Source organism: Eurosta solidaginis, chromosome 5 (assembly GCF_040869045.1).
Source record: "Eurosta solidaginis isolate ZX-2024a chromosome 5, ASM4086904v1, whole genome shotgun sequence".
Lineage (NCBI taxonomy): Eukaryota > Metazoa > Arthropoda > Insecta > Diptera > Tephritidae > Eurosta > Eurosta solidaginis.
The window spans coordinates 3599835-3621139 of record NC_090323.1 but is presented as its reverse complement, the minus strand read 5'-3'; the positions used below and the strand labels follow the sequence as shown (position 1 = coordinate 3621139).

At 35.1% G+C, this 21305-nt stretch overlaps 1 protein-coding gene across 12 annotated transcripts in view; it reads right to left on the bottom strand.

The window, feature by feature from the left end:
- Nucleotides 1-21305, bottom strand: part of Rgl (Ral guanine nucleotide dissociation stimulator-like) — a 73141-nt gene that overhangs the window by 44653 nt on the left and 7183 nt on the right. For 3 of the 12 annotated variants that reach the window (XM_067787416.1, XM_067787417.1, XM_067787419.1), the window contains exon 2: nucleotides 15720-16314. In XM_067787416.1, the coding sequence (XP_067643517.1) occupies nucleotides 15720-15746 (27 nt within the window). In that variant the 5' untranslated portion in view covers nucleotides 15747-16314. Of the gene's footprint in view, nucleotides 1-6151; nucleotides 7559-7601; nucleotides 7842-15719; nucleotides 16535-21305 lie in introns of those variants that run through there. The other 9 variants (XM_067787412.1, XM_067787413.1, XM_067787414.1 and 6 more) reach the window with 9 other exon arrangements.

The following is a 21305-nucleotide window of genomic DNA, read 5'->3' as shown; positions in this document are numbered from 1 at the left end:
GAACATTTAGAAAAAAGTTTTTTCCATAAGATAAAAATTTTCTAAGGATGTGCGCCCCTTGGGAGTGATTTGGCAAATACTCCGAGTGTATTTCTGACATGAAAGCTTCTCAGCGAAAATGCATCTGGCTTGCAGAAGCCGTTTAAAGTAGGCATAAAACATGTTGGAGGAAGGAGCACGACGCAACTTGGAAGAGAAGCTCGGCCTAAAATCTCTTTGAATGTTATCGCGCATTGCCCTTTATTTATTAAAATAAAACAAATTTACTTATTTATATGCATTTGTTCAAGATGCAGACAAATTTTCGTTGAGAAAAAAAATATTTTTTTTTGTTTTTTTTTTTTGTGTTCATATAAATTTACTCAATTTATAATTTTTTTATTTCTCAAGAAATTGTTCGCTGAAGAAAACAATGCACTTTTGTATCTTCAAAACGTTTAATTAATTCCATAATTTTTTCTAAGTGGTGAAAAATGATTAAAAATATATCGTTGATGAAATTCTATGAAGAGGAATATAATTGAACATTTTTTTGTGAAAAAATAGTTCGTTGGTATTTATTTAAGAAGTTGTTTAATGAAACATTTTGTGTACGATTTTTTAAATTTTTGTGACAAAAACGTTTTTATATCTTTTTTTTCTTATTTTACCCATATGCATTTGTTCAAAACTGTTTTCAAGAAAAAACGATGATTGTTTGCTTTTACTTCTAGCTTTGAAAAAAACAAAAAATATGTTTATTCACACACATTTTTTCAAAATTTGTATCAAAAAAAGAATTTTCGATTAAAAAAAAAGTTATTTTATTTTATTATAGCCAATGAATTTGCTTCTTTTTTTTCGAAAATTGTTCGTTGTCGAAAAAAATCAAAATTATGTACTTTTAAAATTATTTTATTACTTCAAAAGATTTCGTTCGAAACTTTTCGTATTAAGAGAAAAGTTGTTCATTGGGAAACACAAACTTTTTAATTTCCTTAATAGAACAAATTGTTTGCTGGGAAAAGATTGGGTTTTGAATTTGTTTAAAAACTTGCCCCAATTTTTTTTTGTTCATTTTTTTAATTTTTTTCGGAAAAAAATTGGTTTTGTGTTTTTTTTTTTTTGTTATTATAAACTTTTCCTTAATTCTTAGATATTTTCGAATTTCTAAGAAAATTCAGGTAAGATATCTTACTCTCAGAATTATTAATTTCCTGCCACTAGCGAGGGCAAATCGCCTACTGTGCGCTATTGAATACATAAATTCATTGCACGATAGCAGCAGAGCTGGTTTGCAACGATTCCAGTATAAAAATGTATCATCAAAATATTAATCTTAGATCGATCCTTTATGAGTATTGGATTAATCCACAAATCTCCGAGTCCCTTACATTTTTTACTTCTTTTTACCATTGCATGTCCTTACGGGCGAGCACTACCTTTGAGATCCTAACGGATGCCAAAGTGAGCATTATTTTTAGCTCCTTTTTACATCCAAAACAAACAAAAAGGGGGTAATCTTCCATACATCCAAATGGAGCAGAAATGGAGTGATGTATTTTATCTCCAGTACGAGGGTAAAGTGAGCAATGTTTAGTCTGTCCAAATATACACAGAAAGAAAATGTGTACACAATTCAATTCAATTTCAATTTATTATTGAAATTATACATATTAGAATAATGAAATAGGTTAAAAAAACAAACGAACTAAATTTATATTCCACTTTAGATAATTACATATTGATTAATGGATCATTTATGTATAAATTTTATGTTTATGAAGGATTGCTATTTCGTGGAGATTTAAGCGAATATGTTTTGCGGTAAAATGTTGCCTTACATTTACGAAATGTTATTTTCATAGCATTTTCATATTGCCCATATGATGCAAAATTGTCTTTCAGCGATTCTGCGAAAAGGGAAATAATGTCATGTATATATGTGCATTTATTTACTTATGTATATAAGTTACATAAAATATTGTCATTCTTACCGAAAAGGAAATAGCTGAATAACTTGTATTTGTTTATCGCCAATTTCGGCCACCGTGGTGTGATGGTAGCGTGCTCCGCCTATCACACCGTATGCCCTGGGTTCACACCCCGGCCAAAGCAACATCAAAATTTTAGAAATAAGGTTTTTCAATTAGAAGACAATTTTTCTAAGCGGGGTCGCCCCTCGGCAGTGTTTGGCAAGCGCTCCGGGTGTATTTCTGCCATGAAAAGCTCTCAGTGAAAACTCATCTGCATTGCAGATGCCGTTCGGAGTCGGCATAAAACATGTAGGTCCCGTCCGGCCAATTTGTATGGAAAATCAAGAGGAGCACGACGCAAATTGGAAGAGCAGCTCGGCCTTAGATCTCTTCGGAGGTTATCGCGCCTTACATTTATTTTTTTTATTTATCGCCACTTTATCTTTCTTCCCATCCCAATTTATTTTAAGCAAAACGTTGTCGTGAAATATTTTTGATAAGACTATCTCAATTTTAATTTTATCAAACCTGGATTTTATATAGCTAATCTGGAGAACATAACTATAAAGAGCTTTAAAAAGTTCATTCACTATATAAAATGTTGCGAAAAAAGATTCTCTTACCACTTCTGAATCAGGTAGGAAGAAGTCTCTACATTATTGGCAGTAAACTTTTCAACTTCCTTTTTTACTAGTCGCCTGAAGTGTCGCTTAGAATAAAAGTTATCACACATATTTTATTTCGTAGTTATATTTTTAGCCGTATATAAACCGTATATGTTTATTTATTAATTTATTTATCACTTTTTCACTTATAACTTCTCGAGACTTCAATCACGTGCGAATATAAATTACAAACTAAATGAAATAGAAAAATTTTATTTTTTGGAAGAATTGTGCTATTTCAAAATGTACAGTTATGTTATCGGTTACGATTACTCCATTATTGATACTGTACCGAATGTTAGCAGCACTGAGCGATGCTATCGTCTCTAAGCCGATGCTAACCAGTGACGTGAATGCACATCAATAATTCAATCATTATGTATCTACATAAACGAAACAATAACTGCGTCTACATATATGTACCATGTACGTATACGAGCAGCGGAGCGGCAATGCACAAACACATGCATATATCTTATCTGAGTTGTCACAAGAGAGAGCAATAATTTGTGCACGTAGTTGTGGCTGGCGATTTTGTAGCCGAAAGTAACTAGTAAGTTCTGGAAATCGAAGAGCCTAGAAGTATGCAGCGTAAACTATAAAAGCGGGGCAAGCGAGTAAGAAGTAATTCAGTTTGAGTTGAGCAATCAATCAGTTATTGATTAAGCACGCGATCTGGCGGCCAATAGTAGAGTTTAATTTGAGTTATCAATCAGTTTGGTTATTAAGCCAGCGAGTAGCAAAGTATAAGTTTTATTGTAAAGTACTTTAATAAAGGTCATTTTTCCATTATTCAATATTGGAGTTATTTATTCAACAGTTTAGTGATTCGAACTTAGCAGAGGATTGCAAATAAGAGGATTTGCAAGCAAATTCGTTACAATACATTAGGAGTAATACTCGAGCAATCAATGGTTTTATGCTCCTTTATTACTCCAAACTGTATCAATAAGCGAGGTTTCTGGATTGCTCGGTTATTGTACCAAATGGATGCACAAGTCATTACTTTTTAGCTCCTCAATTCTGGTATTAACCCATACATTTTTTACTGGGTTCCTTTCTGAAAGTGGACTATAAAAGGCGATGTCTGCCAGTATGAGAGGCATTCGAAAAGGGAGCGGATATGTTTCTTATTTACAACAACATAAAATAGCATATCAGTTCATACGCAAGCAGTGGGTTTATAGTACACCAGATAAGTACTATGTGATTATACTGTACTATTTGTGTACTTAAACTCATATACGTATCTGTGTATCGGGCTATATATAGGTAAATATGTATATTTTATGCATATTTGCTCATGAATATTTAGCGGCAAATTTTGTTTACCCTTTTTATACATTACTTACTCATACTTATGTACATATGTATGTGCGTTTGTATGTCAATAATTTCATACGCCCCATTGTTGTCATTTGACGCTGTCAAACCACATGTTTTACCCCGCTTGACATTTCCACTATATGCCAGCATGATTCACGTGGAAGCCAGTTTTGCAGAGTTTGCAAATATAAATAGTTCAGGCTGTTAGGGTTTGTGGGAATTATTATTACGACGTGTGGGTGTGCACAGTTAAAGTGGGGGTGGATGTAAGCAGCCACGTTTCATTTGATGTCAAACCAACTTTGACTCTGACGCATTTTAAATATGTAATGTACGGATATCGATACCCTGCAAAGAATGGTTGAATAATGTGTTCCGTCTTTGTCATATAGGTACACCAGTGTGGATTATCCGCTCCAGCTCACGCTTTGCTTTTGAGTAGTCCGTGAAGTAATTTTTTGGAAAGTACTCTCCCGTAAGTGTTCAATAGGGTACTGAGGGAGTATCGGAGCTGGAGTATGTGATCGTGCCCTAGGACATCGGAATGTTAATAAGATCACATTTTGTATACGAATGAGTATTATAATTGAAGTAGTTGTGTACTCCTTTATGATTACTCCTTAATTAAATGAGTGAGAGCTATGAGCAAGCAAATTGTCTCTGCGAGTATCAAAATGCTTCATTTAAGCTGGAGACATTGGTGCTTTATCGGTAACCGTATCGGTAATCTTTTAACAGCTGATTCGACCAACCTTATGAGAATCAATGAAATCGATTATTGGTGCCGCTAAGGTAGTAACCGTATCGTAGCCAACCAATTGGGTTTTGGTTTACCGTCGTAACGATAAACAGCTGATTACGTTAGGGATACGGATACAGCGATACGACATACGGCACCAATGACTCCGGCTTTAGCCTAGACGGACAAACTGGCAGATATTTGTGGCTTTAGTTGCATCGACTTTTGACAAAACCTATATACTTATCTGTCACTTATGTATATAACACACTAGTTTAAATATTTCATTGATCATTTCAAGCCATATGAGGAATACGTTTCAAATTGTAGCACACTTTTCGGCATATTTGGTATCTCTAACGAAAAATTGGAGACGTATGCTCAGAACCGTTTTCACCAAATCCGGCAAACGCTAACTGGCACCTTATTTGATAGAAATCTTTCGGTGATCTGTCAAAAAAAGTGCTAATTAGCGTTAATAGAAGATGGTGAAAAAGGACCTTAGAGAACGATCCCGATTTCCATTTGAGTTAAATATTAGAAATTGTAGCATAATTTTCGACGCATTTGGTATTTCCAAAAGGGAAATCGGAATCTTACTGTAAGGCCCGTATTTTCATTGCGAGTTTAAACTCCAGTTATATTAAGCCAGAGTTTTACGCTGCCATTTCGTGCGCTTCAATTAAGATAAGGAGAAAAATTATGTGTTATCGAGCAAAGTTGCAAAGTTTAACTCTAGTCAACTTTAACTGAAGTTTTGACTCGCACTGAAAAGCCGGTTGTAGGTGTTTTCCTAGAAGTCGAGGATACCCCTAATGTATGTAGCTTCGCACTTTGTTGCTGGGATCTTAACAGTTAAAACTTATAAGTTTTGTTTTTAAAGTAGCTTATTAACAATTATTTCTTGAGTTTTTATTACCCGCTGGAAAATTGCAGCTATTTTTCGAGTTTTTACATTTCGCTCAGAAAATAAGTAATATTTTCAGATTTTTTATTTCTCTCGAAAAATGACAGTTACTTTTCGAGGTTTTTCATTTCGCTCAGAAAATAATATTTTTACTTCAAGTTTTTGTTTCGCTGTGAAAATAATTAATGGTTAATCTGTGTAACGTATTAGGGTACTACTTATGGATGTAACTATATCTCTTCAGTATGATTGTTTTGATATAAATTTAATAACAGTTATTTGCAATCCCCCATTTTCTTTCAAAATTTACTTCAAAAGTTCATTTCTTAGTATTTCATTAATTCCTAAATTTCCTACAGGGTAGTTCATATTTTCGCTATCGTCAATTTTTATACAAACAATTGCAATCAATAAAAAACAGTGTACCCACAAAACATTAAAATATATACAAAAAAAAACAAATAAACAAAATGAAAACAATAACAAAAACAATAATCTTACAAACTTAATTCAAGGAAATTTAATCAACTCAGCAATCATTTTCGTTTGCTCGGCATACCATTTGTCGTTTGATGAGGTTTAATATTTCCTATTTTGCTTGCTGCTATTTTGTTGTTGGGTGAGTGTTGTACACAATCAAATTGTTGATGTAAATTTGTTATGTTATAAAAAATGCAGGCATGCAGGGTGGGTAATTGTTGTTGGCGCTTCACTGTTGTTTTTTTGTCTTTTTTTGTTTATTTTTTAGCGGCGAAAGGTCAGCGGGTTAAGGCGACGCACATTCACCTTTTTTGTGTATCAAATAATGTTTTATCTATGTATTAGATTTCTTCAATTGTATGTTTGTGTATATAACTAAGTATGTATAGAATTTTTTTTTTATATTTAGTTTGATATTCTTGTATAACAAATTGTTTGTTGTTTTCGGTGGTTGTAGTTAGGAATGCTATTTGTGCTGTTGTTTTTGTTGCATTGTGTGGAAAATCGATTTTTTGTTGCTGCAAACAAAAGGCAATCAAATAAATGCAAAATCGTCTCATTAAGCTCTACAGCTTGCTTGTCGTAGATTTTTAATATCTGTGTATGTGTTTGTTAATGTGTGTGTGTAAAATTTAACTTGCGGTGGCTGCAGTGTATTCTTGTGTGGCATAAATCTCGTGGGAGGTGTTGTCTGTGCAACGCGAATTAACAACGTCTACAATTATTTCAACTCCTTTTCATGTTAGCAAAGTTTCCGTTTCCATTTTGTTGATTGCGGCAAGGAACCACCCATACACTCACACACACATACACTTGAGTTTATGCGCAAAGGTCGTTGCACTATTCATAGAATTTATAGCTTTTCATAGACGAAACACAATGTTGAATTGTTGCTGGTAAATTTATAAATGTAAATAGTAAAGCGAAATCACTTGATCCTTCTCGCTGTGGTTGCTGTGCAATTTGTTGTTTGTATGTGTGTTGGAGTCCTTTGGGATGTGGTCTGGCACTGCACACGATATTTCACTTAACACGCCCTAAATATTTCCGTTGCCAGCAATATAGTTTATTGAAATGAACTTCATGAAATCGCAACACGACTTGTCTGCCGTTGGAGGAACGTGCGGCTCAGTCGCGGTTTAATTCATTTTATTACGCGCAACAGCGCAAACCACGAACGAAGCTTTCAGATTGACTTCATTCAATTTAGTTAATTTAAAAATCAAAAAATTTGTTGACGGATGCGTTAATGTTGTTGTTATACACAGTCTTATTGCTCTTGTCGTGCAGTTATGTATATAAACATACATGCATACATACACACAAACATGCGGTTCATGACGCTACCGAAATGTGGTACATCACGTTTATTTTGTTTGCTGGAAAACTTGATAAACAACAACACAGCACACTCCTTCGCATATCAAGCACTAATACATGCACAAACACACATTCACGTATAAAAAAATCTCTCTATGCATAAGATTATGTGAACGCTTTGTATAAAAAAAATGCTTCTTCTTATATACTTTTGTATGCACGATATTCTTTCCAATTTTCAGTTTTATAGCCGCGTCACGCACACAAACAAACATATAAGCGCACTCGCTTTATACACAATTTAAACAAAATTGTTAATTATTTTTTATTTTGCATAAAAAGCGCTTAACACTTTTTTTATTAAGAACATGAACACGATACAAAAAAAAAAAACGCACGAACGAAACGCGCTAAACTATTTTCGACAAAAGTTAAAACCACACTCAGCGTTCTAAATGGTGCGCATTCATCATTTACCCGCTGTTTCCGATTCCGAATGTGAGAGTTTCGTTGCACGTACATTCATACTTTGTGTTCTCTCGTGTTTTTTGTTCTGAGGGTTGACGCTGTTCGTTTTGACGACGTCTTCAACTGGTCATAACACAACAGCAGACAGACAAGCTATCTAAGAAACCACCACGACGCAAACCGCCCCTCACCCGCTTTAAGCACACAGGCACGCGTCGTTCCTCCCTCTATGGAGTCAATCATGTGAGCGAAACTCGTTTCGCACAGTATTTTAACTGAAGATTTTCTGGCGCATATTTTTTACATGCTAGTGACATTGACGAGTCTTAGCCGCTTTACAGTAATTGTTATTTAGCTATAATATTACAATCTCTGTCTCATACTTGCCTGTGCCGTGCAACTCTTAAGAAATTGATTCATAAGCAAATAAGTAACTTCCCCGTTTTTCGATACTTGCCCAAAAAACATCGATAGTGGTTTTCGAAGTTCGAAATTGGATGCATGCTAGTATATCGCACACATACATCAGTAGGTAGCTCAAAAATCGTAAATTTCAAATTTATGAGTTCGGCCTCCCCAATTACATAAATACCTACCGAACCCTATACTCGATTTACTGATACCTCCCATAATCAGCGCGAAAAGAATTTGTTTAAAATACAAAAAATTGTGGTTTCGCTTTCAAGTTTTTTGACTTGATCGCTGTTTTCACCTAGGTGCGCGATTTTTTTTTTTATTTTTTGCGATATTGGCTCAGATATCTCGAGGATTGAAGCGCAGGTGTCATCTGATGTGAAACTAACTGTGCCGTTATAGTTTAGGTTTAGTTTTTGGGGAGTGTTATCGGTGTTGATGGTCCTTTGTGTGAGGACAGTTTTGAAGTATTAATTGGGGTTGTTGTAGAATCGTCGACGTTCTGTCAAAAACCACTTCGTACGTAATGATTGAATGACTTTAGCTTGTCATAAAAAGGGGTTCGTATGTGACTTGGTGATTAAATCCTTAGTATGCGTTACATGCAAAAATGGACTTAATGCGGTTTGCCTCTCGAAATTGTTCCTTTTTAAGAATACTACCTTACTTAATACTTACTTGCCTTACTACAATATCTTACATAATGGTCTCAAACTCTATGATGCAGAAGTTGGCTGCGGTCTTATGCAATCTAGCTAACAAAGCCCGTCGCATAGAAGCAGAATTCAAAGTTAGAATGTTAGTTATAAGAAAAATATAATCTTTTTTCGGCGAATTGCAAATCGTAGTTCAGATTTTAAACTTTTCATTAAAAATTGCGAAAATGTGAAAAAGTATGTTGTATCCACATTCGCATACATCCAGAATAAAAAGATTTTATATAAATTGGCTTGAAAGTCGAAAAAAAAACACATGAGGATGGAAAAATGCAAGTTGCCGTGAAAAGCACAATAATGGCGTCATCCTTTGTGTATTCGTCGAGACGTTGCTTTTAATGTTTCCTCGAGGCTTTGAAAATAAACCTTGGAAATTATTTTAAAAAACGCACGGAACTCGAAACATTTTTATACTCATATGTATGGTTTTTTTGTCAAATATAATATTTTTATTTGAATTACACTGGACAGCAACAATTTTCGAACAAAGTAATGATAGTATTTTTCTCTGAAAAGTAGAATGGCACAGTTCAATTTGTATGAACAAACTTATAGTACTGCTCCTCCAATTTACTTTTAATTTGTATTAGCTTAAAAGGGTCACAAAGTCGTCAAGAGTTAAAGCTTTGGTTTCTAAAAAACATTAGTCCTTATGAAATAACCAATATTTCATACTAACACTTGTAAATTCCACCATTTCTCCTTTCATTACTTCTCCACATTTTTCTGGCATACATATTGATGCTACATGTTGCTATTTATTTATTAGGCATTTCCTCTTATAGAGTAAAAAAACTTGTCATGGAGAGTTGAAGTGTTAGTGTACAGGGAGCAATATTTTCTAGGGCGCTAAAGCTGTAACTCTTTCAGGTTTTTCAGTGAAAATGATCTGTACGAAGTCCGTTTTATGATAAAAAAAAATTTTATTTTTGTTGTACTGTATTATTATTTTATGAAAGTGTTTAGATTTTTGAGAACATTTTCGAATATATTTAAATATTTTACTAAACTTTTTTAACCGACTAAAATCACAATCTTGTCCTACTGTGCCTCCCTGCCCCTACCTTTTATGTAAATACCTGATGATTTGAGCATATGCCTGCCACGCTCTACATTACTCTCTCAAATTTTGTTTGCGTGCATTATCGCTTTTCGCATATTTTAGTTCTCTGTTTATTTCTTTTTTAACTCATTTTAGTTGCTATTTTATTTATTTGCTGTTGTGCTCTCGTTATTCTCGTAAGCTGTCATGATGCTAAATGTCAGATCTACTACAATATTTAGTGATTTGGTTGGCAACGCAGTAGAATGTTTTTATATACTTGTTTACATACATATGCCGTTAAATTTCTTTAATATAATCTACTACAATTTTTTTACTAACTTTGCCGCTTTATATTATACTCAGCTGAGCAGAGCTCACAGAGTATATTAACTTTGTTCGCATAACGGTAATCCGTAACGGCATAAACTAATCGAGATAGATATAGACTTCTATATATCAAAATGATCTGGGCGAAAAAAGAAATTCATTTAGCCATGTCCGTCCGTCCGTCCGTCCGTAAACACGATAACTTGAGTAAATGTTGAGGTATCTTGATAAAATTTTGTATGTAGGTTCCTGGGCACCCATCTCAGATCGCTATTTAAAATGAACTAAATCGGACCATAACCACGCCCCCTTTTTCGATATCAAAAATTTCGAAAAACCGAAAAAGTGCGATAATTCATTACCAAAGACGGCTAAAGCGATGAAACTTGGTAGGTGGGTTGAACTTATGACACAGAATAGAAAATTAGTAAAATTTTGGACAATATGCGTGGCACCGCCCACTTTTAAAAGAAGGTAATTTCAAAATTTTGCAAGCTGTAATTTGGCAGGAACGTTACTCCTGTTACTATATGTGTGCTAAGGAAAAATTAGCAAAATCGGATTACGAACACGCCCACTTTAAACAAAAAATTGACCTGATTATGACCGCGCCCACTTTTTCGATATCGAAAATTACGAAAAATTAAAAAATTGCCATAATTCTATACCAAATATAAAAAAAGAGATGAAACATGGTAAATGGATTGGTTTATTGACGCAAAATAATAACTTTAGAAAAAACTTTGTAAAATGGGTGTGACACCGAAATCAAACGCCCTTGGAATCTCGGCAGGAATACTGTTCCTGATATTACATATATAAATAAATTAGCTGTACCCGACAGATGATGTTCTGGGTCACCCTGGTCCACATTTTGGTCGATATCTCGAAAACGCCACATATACAACTAAGGGCCATTCCCTTTTAAAACCCTTATTAATACCTTTAATTTGATACCCATATCGTACAAACACATTCTAGAGTCACCCCTGGTCTTTCCATTCGAAACCCATGTCATACAAACACATCCCAGGGTTACCCTAGGTTAATTTTGCTAAATGGTGATTTCCCTTATTTTGTCTCCAAAGCTCTCACCTGAGTATGTAATTTTCGGTTACACCCGAACTTAGGCTTCCTTACTCGTTATGTTTTTATTTTAATCTTGAAGAGACTACGTGGGAAATTTATTTGGTATTCCAGTAGATTTTTAAACTTGATTAATGTTGACTTGCAGTTTATTTTTGAAATATTTGTTTGCCAAAACAATACAAACCTAATGGTTTACCCACAATTAAACGAAATATTCCAAGTAATCAAAATCAGAAATTAGGCTCATAAATGAGGTCCATGGAAAGGCCATTTAACAAAATTGTTTGTGTAAAATGATAAATGGTTGTAGACAGCAACTAAAGAAAGCTTAATTTATTTTTACTTTTTCTACTAAAAGTGTAAGCTGGACTATGTTAAGTAGCGAAATATAACGGTAAAAATATATTAAAATGTAGGCGAAACCATTTTAAATTGAACGCATGCATTAATTCATTGCTACAGTCATGCGAACAATAATAGTAACGTACAGTTCAATTTGGTATGATAGTAAAACCGTAAGTACATTTTATCAGACCCCACTTTTTCAAGAAATTGTACATACATAAAAAATCACTCTAATCAGTCTCACTTAACTACTCAGTTCTGTAAGTATTCATATAATTAATGAAATAAGCAACAGATTAACAATGATTAATTATTTATATTAATTTATTGCAGGAAAATTCACTCGTTTATGAGAGTCATTGCCGACAGCAAAACATTAATGGACTTTCTTTGCATATCATTATGAGAAAATCGCTTTAAAATACAGTTAATTGCAAGTTATAACATTTACTGCAAATGACTCATAGATGGAAAGTGTCATTAAATGCGAAAAGGCATTCGTGTTAATCAAATTATAACTTAACAAAACCAATAAGTCAATTAAAGTGAAATTTAAACTGCAAAACAAAGTAAGTGCGAAAGAGAAAATTATTCAATTCAATGCTCCCGCTGATAACTCAGTGATCGTTGGCAACGGCTTGACTAGAGGAAAGTATCAATAGATTACGTTAGGTTGATTTGACCCAGCCGCAAGGACCTCACAGAGACAGCATGTGTTCATTGATTTTTCACAAGATTGTTCGACAACCCAAAACCCAATTAAAAGCCAGGCTTTAGGAAATGCGTTGCTTTCTCTTGGAGATCTGAAAGTTGTACGACTTCTAGCTGGAGCCTTAATCTGACGAACGCTGATCAAACGGGTACTACAATCGGAAAACTCACGATGTAACATCGACGTGTCTCCAACTAAGGTCATCTGCATCACCAGACTCCATCATAAAAAAAACAAGCTGCTTGGCTGTCTCCTGATCAAATAACACGCAACCAAAACGATTACTTTGTGATTGAAGGCAGGCATAGTTCCAGTATACTGTATGAACGGACTTTCCGAGGTCCTAATATCGACTCGAACCGTCATCTCGTGGCAGGCAAGATATGGGGACAGCTGATTTGACTTATTACATAACGATCAAAATCATGCGGGCTATTAAGCGCCAATTAATGATAATGACTACAAACAACCAGCTAAAAAAAATTTATTAAAAAAAACTTTGTAATTACTAAAATAAAATCAAAGCGTTAGAAAAAATATATTTAATGTCCAGACATGCGCTCGAATATAGAAAGCTAAGCTTTTTCTAAAGCAGTTAACAAATTCACATTATCTGAAAAATTATGCTCTAATTAAGTTTAATAATGAAGCAAAAGTAAATGTTTACACAACAGTTTAAGAAAGTAAGCAACCGACGAATCAGAGCAAACGCACGAAAAAATATGTAAATAAAGCGTGCTAATATTGAAAATCAATAAAATCCCAAAACTTACGTAAAAATTACACAGCACAACAAAATTAGAAAATTTTTTAGCATTAAAGCAATAATGGTATTTTTCAAACGAATGCGTTCAAATCATTCCCCCCGAACATATTTATAATGCAGCACGTGTGAGTGGTTTTTTTTTTTTGCACTTAAAGGTTAGCGGTCACAAGAGGTATTTTTTCAAGTTGGAAGAAATGTGTAAGAGTTATAACCAGGGACGGAAAATAATTAATTTTTTTTTTCGGAGTCGAAAAAGTCCTGGTCAAAAAATTGTCCTAGGTGAAAATGTTTGAGTTCCCTTGTATCCCTATAGCAATATCATGTCGCATCATGCATCCTTTTTATTTTTCGAACTTTTTCAATAAAAGTCCACACATAAAAGTTAAATCCGGATTTTTATCTTTTAAGGCCAAAATAAAAGTCCGGCTTGATAACAAAGAAACGGCTTATCCGAATTAAAAAAAAAAAGTCCGGATTTGACTTTTATTTGCGGACTTTTATTTTTACAAAATAAAAATCCGAAAAAAATTTTTATCTTGATCCAAATATATTTAAAGTCCAAAACTAATAGTTTTGCAAGGAATTATATTATAAAAGGAATAACAGTTTCAGCCCCTGGTTATAACTTTGTTTTTCTAGAAAATATTAACTTTCGCACTAATACTGCAAGCCTCCAACATTAGTCCTTCCACAGTTGTTTACTGCATAAGTGAAATTGCCGAATAAATCCTTAAGCATATATGACACTACTTTATTTTTTGCTTGGATTCCAAGCTAAAAAAACTGACGAAACTTTATCGGAACTTCAAAACACAACAACAATTTCTATCATGAAAAAGAGAGAACACTATTCCCCAAAAATTAGTGAGTTTGACATGTTTTTGTTTATGTTTTACATTTTAATTTTACATTAACACTTTTAACAATAAAAACAATGCAAATAACACGCGAAAATTATTTCGATCTCTAATGGTTCACTTTTTTCACAAGAAAGTTGATTTTAATTGTGTTTTTATGCACTAAATTTTCAAACTAAAAACAAAATTTTCATGTGTCAGACAAAAAATAATGAAAAAGCGGCCGAATGTCAAAAAAACCTATCGAAATACAAACTGGCTCGTTTGTTTTTAATGAACTAGATTGTATTTTTCTTGTATTTCGTTAGTTTTTTGAAATATAGTTTACACACTTACACCAGTACTGAAGCCGTATTAGGAGGGAGTGCGAAAAAAAATTTAAGATAAAATACAAGAAAAAATACACGAAAATAAAGTAGTGTCATATAGGTATTAGCAACATGTTGCATCAACACGTAGCAACTTCCTGATTTACGCTTTCGAGAAAACTGTGAAAAATTGGTGGAAGGCGAAATGGTGGATTTTTCAAGTCTAAGTACGAAATTTTACTTATTTATAAGGCACTGAAACATGAACTCTTCAAGATTCGGTATACAGGACACGTTCTGCCCAGTTCAATATTTAAATGCAAATTAAAAGTAAACTTGAAGAGCTAGAGCGCTAAAAATGTATCTGGCCGATGTCGCCATTCAGAAAAATATTAGGATTACTTTGCTTCAAAATTGCTGATGTACAATTTTGTGAAAAGAAAATATACTTAAAAAAGCATACGTCCCGTAATAGACAGACCAGTAGCAGGCGTATGACAAGAGGTAACAATATGAAGTCGTAAGTCTAGTCTAGCGAAGAACTGAAAAACTTAGCTTATTTTGATTTCAGGCTCTGTTTGGGTATAGTAAAAATTTCAGACGTGCCCATTAGATCGAGTCGAAGGAGAAGCTGCAAAAGCTCGCCCCAAAATTTGAAGCTTCTATCGAAATTCTTTTTTTTTTTTTGGTCTTACAACGCTCTTAAATTTCGTTTTATGAACTTTCCTGCTTTGAAGTCGTAGTCACATAGTTTTTCTTGCTTAATCAGTAGCAAACCCTTAAACTATGCTTCACGCTTCACAAAACTATGGAAAACCACAGAGTGAAAGGGATCGCAGAGCTCAAAAGGACATTAGACGGATCTGTAAAGTCACCCAAGTTCAAAAAGATAGATTTTAATACTTGGATGTCAGATCTTCAAGTAACAATCGAAAAACAATGTCGGTGATATTTATAAGTATAAAAAATCTGCGCCCTCTCAAAATAAGCTTCAAATTTAGGGGCAGATTCTTGCAGCTTTGTTTATTTCGTATGGGGACCTATGTAGTCTAGTGCCCAAACCTGGTAATATGCCATAAAATCGGCCAATCGGAAAGTTGCTATATTTGCTTTCATTTACTCTTTATGTATATCTACATATACATATATGTGTGTATGCTTATATATGAACTAAATATAATTACTGGTTACTTCTATTGATTCCGTTATTTTTACTTAAATTTAATGATTTCTACCTCTTTCTTTTTTATTTTATTTTTTTTGCTTATTGAAATACTTACCAAACTATCGGCAACATTTTGACTCATTATTTTTGTGCCACTGGTGGTCGTATACTGGTAGTGTTGCTGTTGTTGTTTTGGTGCGCGAACACAGCAAAGATTTTAATTTCCGGAATGAGTTGCAACGAACACAGCTGCCAACGTTGCGACCACATTTTGAATTGTTGCGGCTACAGTGGCAACACACATACACTAACACAAATGCAATTAATTCTGATGTGGATGTGTGCGTGTATGTGCCTAATCGATATCGCTTCAACTGACAGATTAGTATTTTTTTAATTTTTTTTTTTTTTTATGTCACTTTCGTTTTTAAATGAACTTTCTAGGCGTTCGTGGCAAAAGTGATTGGTTTGGAAAGCTTGTCGCACGGTTTATGTTGTTGTTGTTGTTGTGTAATAACATTATCACGTGCGCTCAAACTCACTATGCTGCTGCGCAAATGCTTTCGCTAACATTTATCACTAACAATTACGCTTTTTTTATTTTTGCATAATTTGACTAAAATATTTTATGATTTTTTTTTCAATTTTTGTATTTTACAAATTTACGCAATCACTTTTAAAGCTGCTTGTTTATGTCGCTTACTGAAATACTAAAATTTTGTTGACGAAAAGTGTGATTAGTAAAATGTGTGCATTTGTGTGAGATGGCGATTCCATCGATGTCGGCTAATTTGTATGCGCGCATGCGCCGTTTTATGCAAGCCAACCAATGTTAATGGAAAATGTTCAAACAACTTTTACGGTTTGTAATTACCAAAATCACACATTGTTAATATTTAATTTCCTTTTTTGTTGTTATTTTTTTTTTATTTATTAATTTTTTTTTTTTTTTTGGAATGTTAAAAATGTATCATATATTTTACTGTTAACTACGAGTACTTAGTTCGCCCTTAGTATTTGAGAACTCTAAGTAAGTTCCCAGTCATCCAGAGAATCGGAACCTAGAACATAGTTCAAAACACGCAGACATCGCAATTTTTTAGGAACAGCGTGACTGTGTTTTTTCAGCTGTAGCGATATTTATGCACAACTGTGACTGAACCGTGAAAGAATGTAATACGGTATAAATGGCAATGAGAAATTACGCTTACCAATAATCGAAATCACAAATCCAATCACAGCTCTTCTCACTGCATAGCTGCGACAATGTGACCCAATACAAGCATGATTTTTTTCTGCTTGATCCCGCTAGATGTCGTAGTTAACTATGGCATATGCAGCAATGCAAAATGACCTCGCTCACAACTAACAGCGACCTCTGCCACAAACAGCAGCACAAATCACCAGTTTGGGCTCATATTATCGCAGCTCCTCTTCCTGTGAGGAGGTCTGTTCTTCGCTCCATGAATGCAATTACTTGTAAGTAAGAATTTGTCGCAATTTGAACACGTTCTGTGTTCGTGTCCTCCGCTCGCCAGGTCAAGGCTCCATATATTAGTGGCGGAGTTATTCTATAACGTATGTCCTGTCACCTGATTGGGGCTCTTCCGTTTGGTCGTAAAAGAAATTTTGGAAACACGATGGACACATTCAGCTTATTTGAGGTCTTTATTGACCGACCAGTTCAACCTAACCTAGCCTAAGAATTTGTCGTTGCCTGTCAGTTCTTGTGGAAAAAAACACCTGCCATTTATTGTCTTGCCAAGAAGCCAGAAGCGAGCCCAATGACGTCAAAGGTATTTCTTTACAAAATCTCAACCACTAGAAACCAGGCCTGTTGCCACAGACAAAAATGTCCAATAACTGAAATGGTCAATGTTGAAATTCAACAGCGAGCGCGTTCCGCATTCCATGCATATCAATAGCTTGGCAAAGCGAAGCAATGTACAGCGATATCACTCAAGCTAACTAATAAATCTGTGTATGTGTATTTAACAAACGTCAGATAATTGGCTTACTTTTTCTTTATTGCAATACTTTTTTTGTTAGTTGCTCATGGAAACGGGTCGGTTATTGTCTGGTCCATACACCTTTGAAAGCTTTGTTTTATAGGACAGCACCAGGCCCGACCAAAGGGGGCCGCATTTTCTCTCGGCGACCCTGGACAGCACTGCTTTACCGCGGGGATGTTCTAAGCGCCTTAGCAGCCGTGTCCCCGATATGAGACTACATTGCTTGGTAATAGGGACTGCGATATAAGTAGGCTTGGACTACCTTAGCCCTAGATATTCCAGAACAACTTCCTTGACTCGAAAATAAGTTATCGGCTCTGTAAGGGTGAGCTTGAGAGGGCATAGGTGTTCTTTCACATCAAACTGCTCAATCATGCACTGCTTATGGAGTTTTCGTCAATTTGTTTTCGAAGAAGTTTGACGTTAAGCAATTATATGCTGTAATCTCGCAGTTTATGAGTAATCAGCAACAAAAAACATATAATTTAGCTTTTTCGCCTCGTGCACTCTCAGGTCTGTAATTTCCTTTGTCACTTTTTGAGACCTGGCAGTCTTTTATCTTATGAGGCAACAGAGATCGAGAAGATACTTGTTTGTCTTGAAGCATAGCCCAGCTAACGCTAATTCATCATCCCATTTTTAATTGGAGCCTAACTACCAAGGCAATTCAGGTCGTTGTGTTACAAGTCGCGCCAGTTATTCCTGTTTCGCGATAACTGACAGCAATTGGAACTACCAAAGGAGTTCACGCATCCCTCCCAACTAGGTGTAGGACGCTACCTTCTCCGCTTCTAAATACTGATAGCAACAGATATACTTTCTGAGGTGGATAGTCTTTTCCAATACTCACCACATAACTTAGCCAGCGCGAACCTTAGGCTTTAATTCGTTTTCACAAGTTACAAGTTAGCCTCCGTTGGCTTCACGAACAAAACCATACATCTTCTGGAGATATTTTCTCTCGTACGCTCTCATAGCTACTTAGGACTTGTCATGCACAGAAATACAGGAGGAAACGATTCAGCACGTTCTGTGTTCGTGTACTGCCAATACTCCAGGTGCCAGAGGTGGCAGAGTTATTAGATTTTGGGGCGGGCCCAACTTAATTGGCTTTAGAAAAATTATAGTATTTGCCAAGAGCGCAGAGTTATTTTATAATCCTGCAAAAATAGCAATCAGTTAAGTATGAATCCGGGTCCGATGTGTACTGTCCTGGACCTGCATTTTTCTGCTTTTCTTTGTACTTTTATGGGCACTGTCACACTTCTTTATCTAAGAATGTCGGAGAGTACTTCCTTTTTTCCCATACGGATACGGTAAGACAGATCATCTTTCACCTCCTGCCGAAATTCCTTATTATATTAAAGACCGAGTAAGTTACAACTATGTTCATAATAGACTAGTGAGAATCAATTCTAGCCCAATGTACACGAAATGTATCAATTGCGACACGTTTTTTTTTCAGTGAATTATGTTGCTGGTATTTATATGCGTTTTTCCGTTTGGATGTCAAACGAATTATTGGGTATACCATGAACACATTCAATCTATGTGAGGTCTTAACTATCCAATATGTTCAACCTTCGAAATATATTATCATACTCTAAGACATTGCACGCATTTTGGAATTCATTTCAACCTATTGATCTTCGAACCGCCAGAGTAAACCTGTGTGTTTGCGGCCAACAAAAGTTCTTGGCTCCAAACACGACCAAACGTTATGGAGTTTACGTATAGTTGATCTTGTGCGGTTACTTCACTCTTATTCATTGATACGTCAGACTCGCTCCAACAAATATTTACACATACTATTTTTGTTGTTGGTAGTTTTCTTTTTTGTTTTCTTTTTTGTGGTAGGTCAATAAAGCTAACTAAATATTGGAAAAACATGTGCACATTGTTTGAGAAAAATCAAATATTTGTACGAGTAAAAAAAGCAGGTGAAACACGCCGGTTCAAAGGCACAGCAGACACGCAAGACCCAGACATGGTCGAATGGACGGACCAGTGGTATCGTAAATATATTTCCACATTAACGTCAACTGCCTCTACCTGTTAATGTTTTTTTTTTCTATTTTACTATAGCAACAACTGTGCTATATAAGAGCACAAATAGCGTGTGGAATGGTTTAAGAGAACGAGCGATCTCACGTAAAAGAGTAAAGATGAATGAAGAGCGGTCGGCGGTAGTGGAGCTCACTTGAAAGACATACAAAAATGTCCGTAAAATGTATATAAAAATGAAATATGAAAGTGAAGTAAATGAAATAATCGGACGAAATGATAAATAGTTGAGCTAAATAAAAACTCCGGTAAGCAAACCGATTTGACATGCGTGAAGCGGGTTGGCCTGTAAGACATTTACAAGAGGCTAATTTTTACTTTGGTATGTGTGTGTTTTGTTGTCCACGTACGTGTTGGTATGTAAGATGAAAACCCAGATAGTTGGACGCCGTAAACAATGTGCCACAACTTTTACGATATTACGTTTTACCGGCGCGCTGAAGGTTCCCGCAGAAATGGTGCATTAACGATAAACTCGATTGTGGTGTGCACATATTACTTACATATCTATTTTATTTGTACCTTTTTATTTTACCTTCGTACATGTATTGTTTATGCGAAGAGAGAAAAGGTAGAAAGAGTAGTCACGACTAATGTGAGATACTCACAATCTTTAAAGATCTGACTAAAAACTTAACATTGCTTCCATCAAATTGTTTTGATGGATTTTGAAGAAGGTTTGTAATAAAGATTAACATAAAGAAGTACAAAACTGTAACGAAGTGATTTCATGGTCTTCAAAATTATAGCTTTAACTTATGCCGACCAGTGATGGAAAATGATCTACAGAATGACGATGAGAATGAAAAATCGAAACGCCTATATAATTTTTTGCCGTTGCGGAAGAAGCCAAGCTAACCGTCCCTGTTTCACGACAATCAACGTCAATTGGGAGCACCAAGGGAGTTCAAATCTTTCTCCACATGTCCCTTTCAAGGCGACGCCCCTGGAACTTTATTCGTTATACTATGTTCATATCTACGCAAAAATCTGAACGAGCTCATCATTAAATCTCGTTTTCTTTCAAGGCGAAGCCCTGGAACTTTATTCTTTGTACTAGTTTCATATCTACCCAATGCCCTGAATGACCTCACCATTAAATCTCTTTCTATACTTGCTGTTTGCATTATAGGCAGGAACATAATTCTTTCATAGAACTTGTCAAGAGCTATCTCATCTTCTCTCCACAGCATTCATCAGGACGGGTATGGTGAGAGATTTAAAGAGCGAGACTTTTGTTCGTCGAAGGAGGAGCTAACATTTTAATTGCCTATTCAGTCTAAATGGCACTTATTAGCCAAAGATATTCTGTGTTTCATTTCTAGGAAGACCCTGTTTTCCCTGTTTGTCTGACTAGTGGACCTTCGAAAGCTGAGAGCATCGCTCAATCTCATTCGACAAAACCTTATCAGCTTTGCTGGTAGGCAAAATTCAGACATAGCAGTATACAAGCAACTCCTTCTGAAGCTGTTAAAAGCTGCTTTGATGTTCACAAATAGATGGTGAGTGGAAATGCTGTTTTCGTGAGTATTTTCCCAAATATCCAAGTCAAAAGCCGCACTGATAAGGTCCAATAAGCTCATTATGTTTGCGCTTCGGAATATTGCTATTTTCACTTCATCATT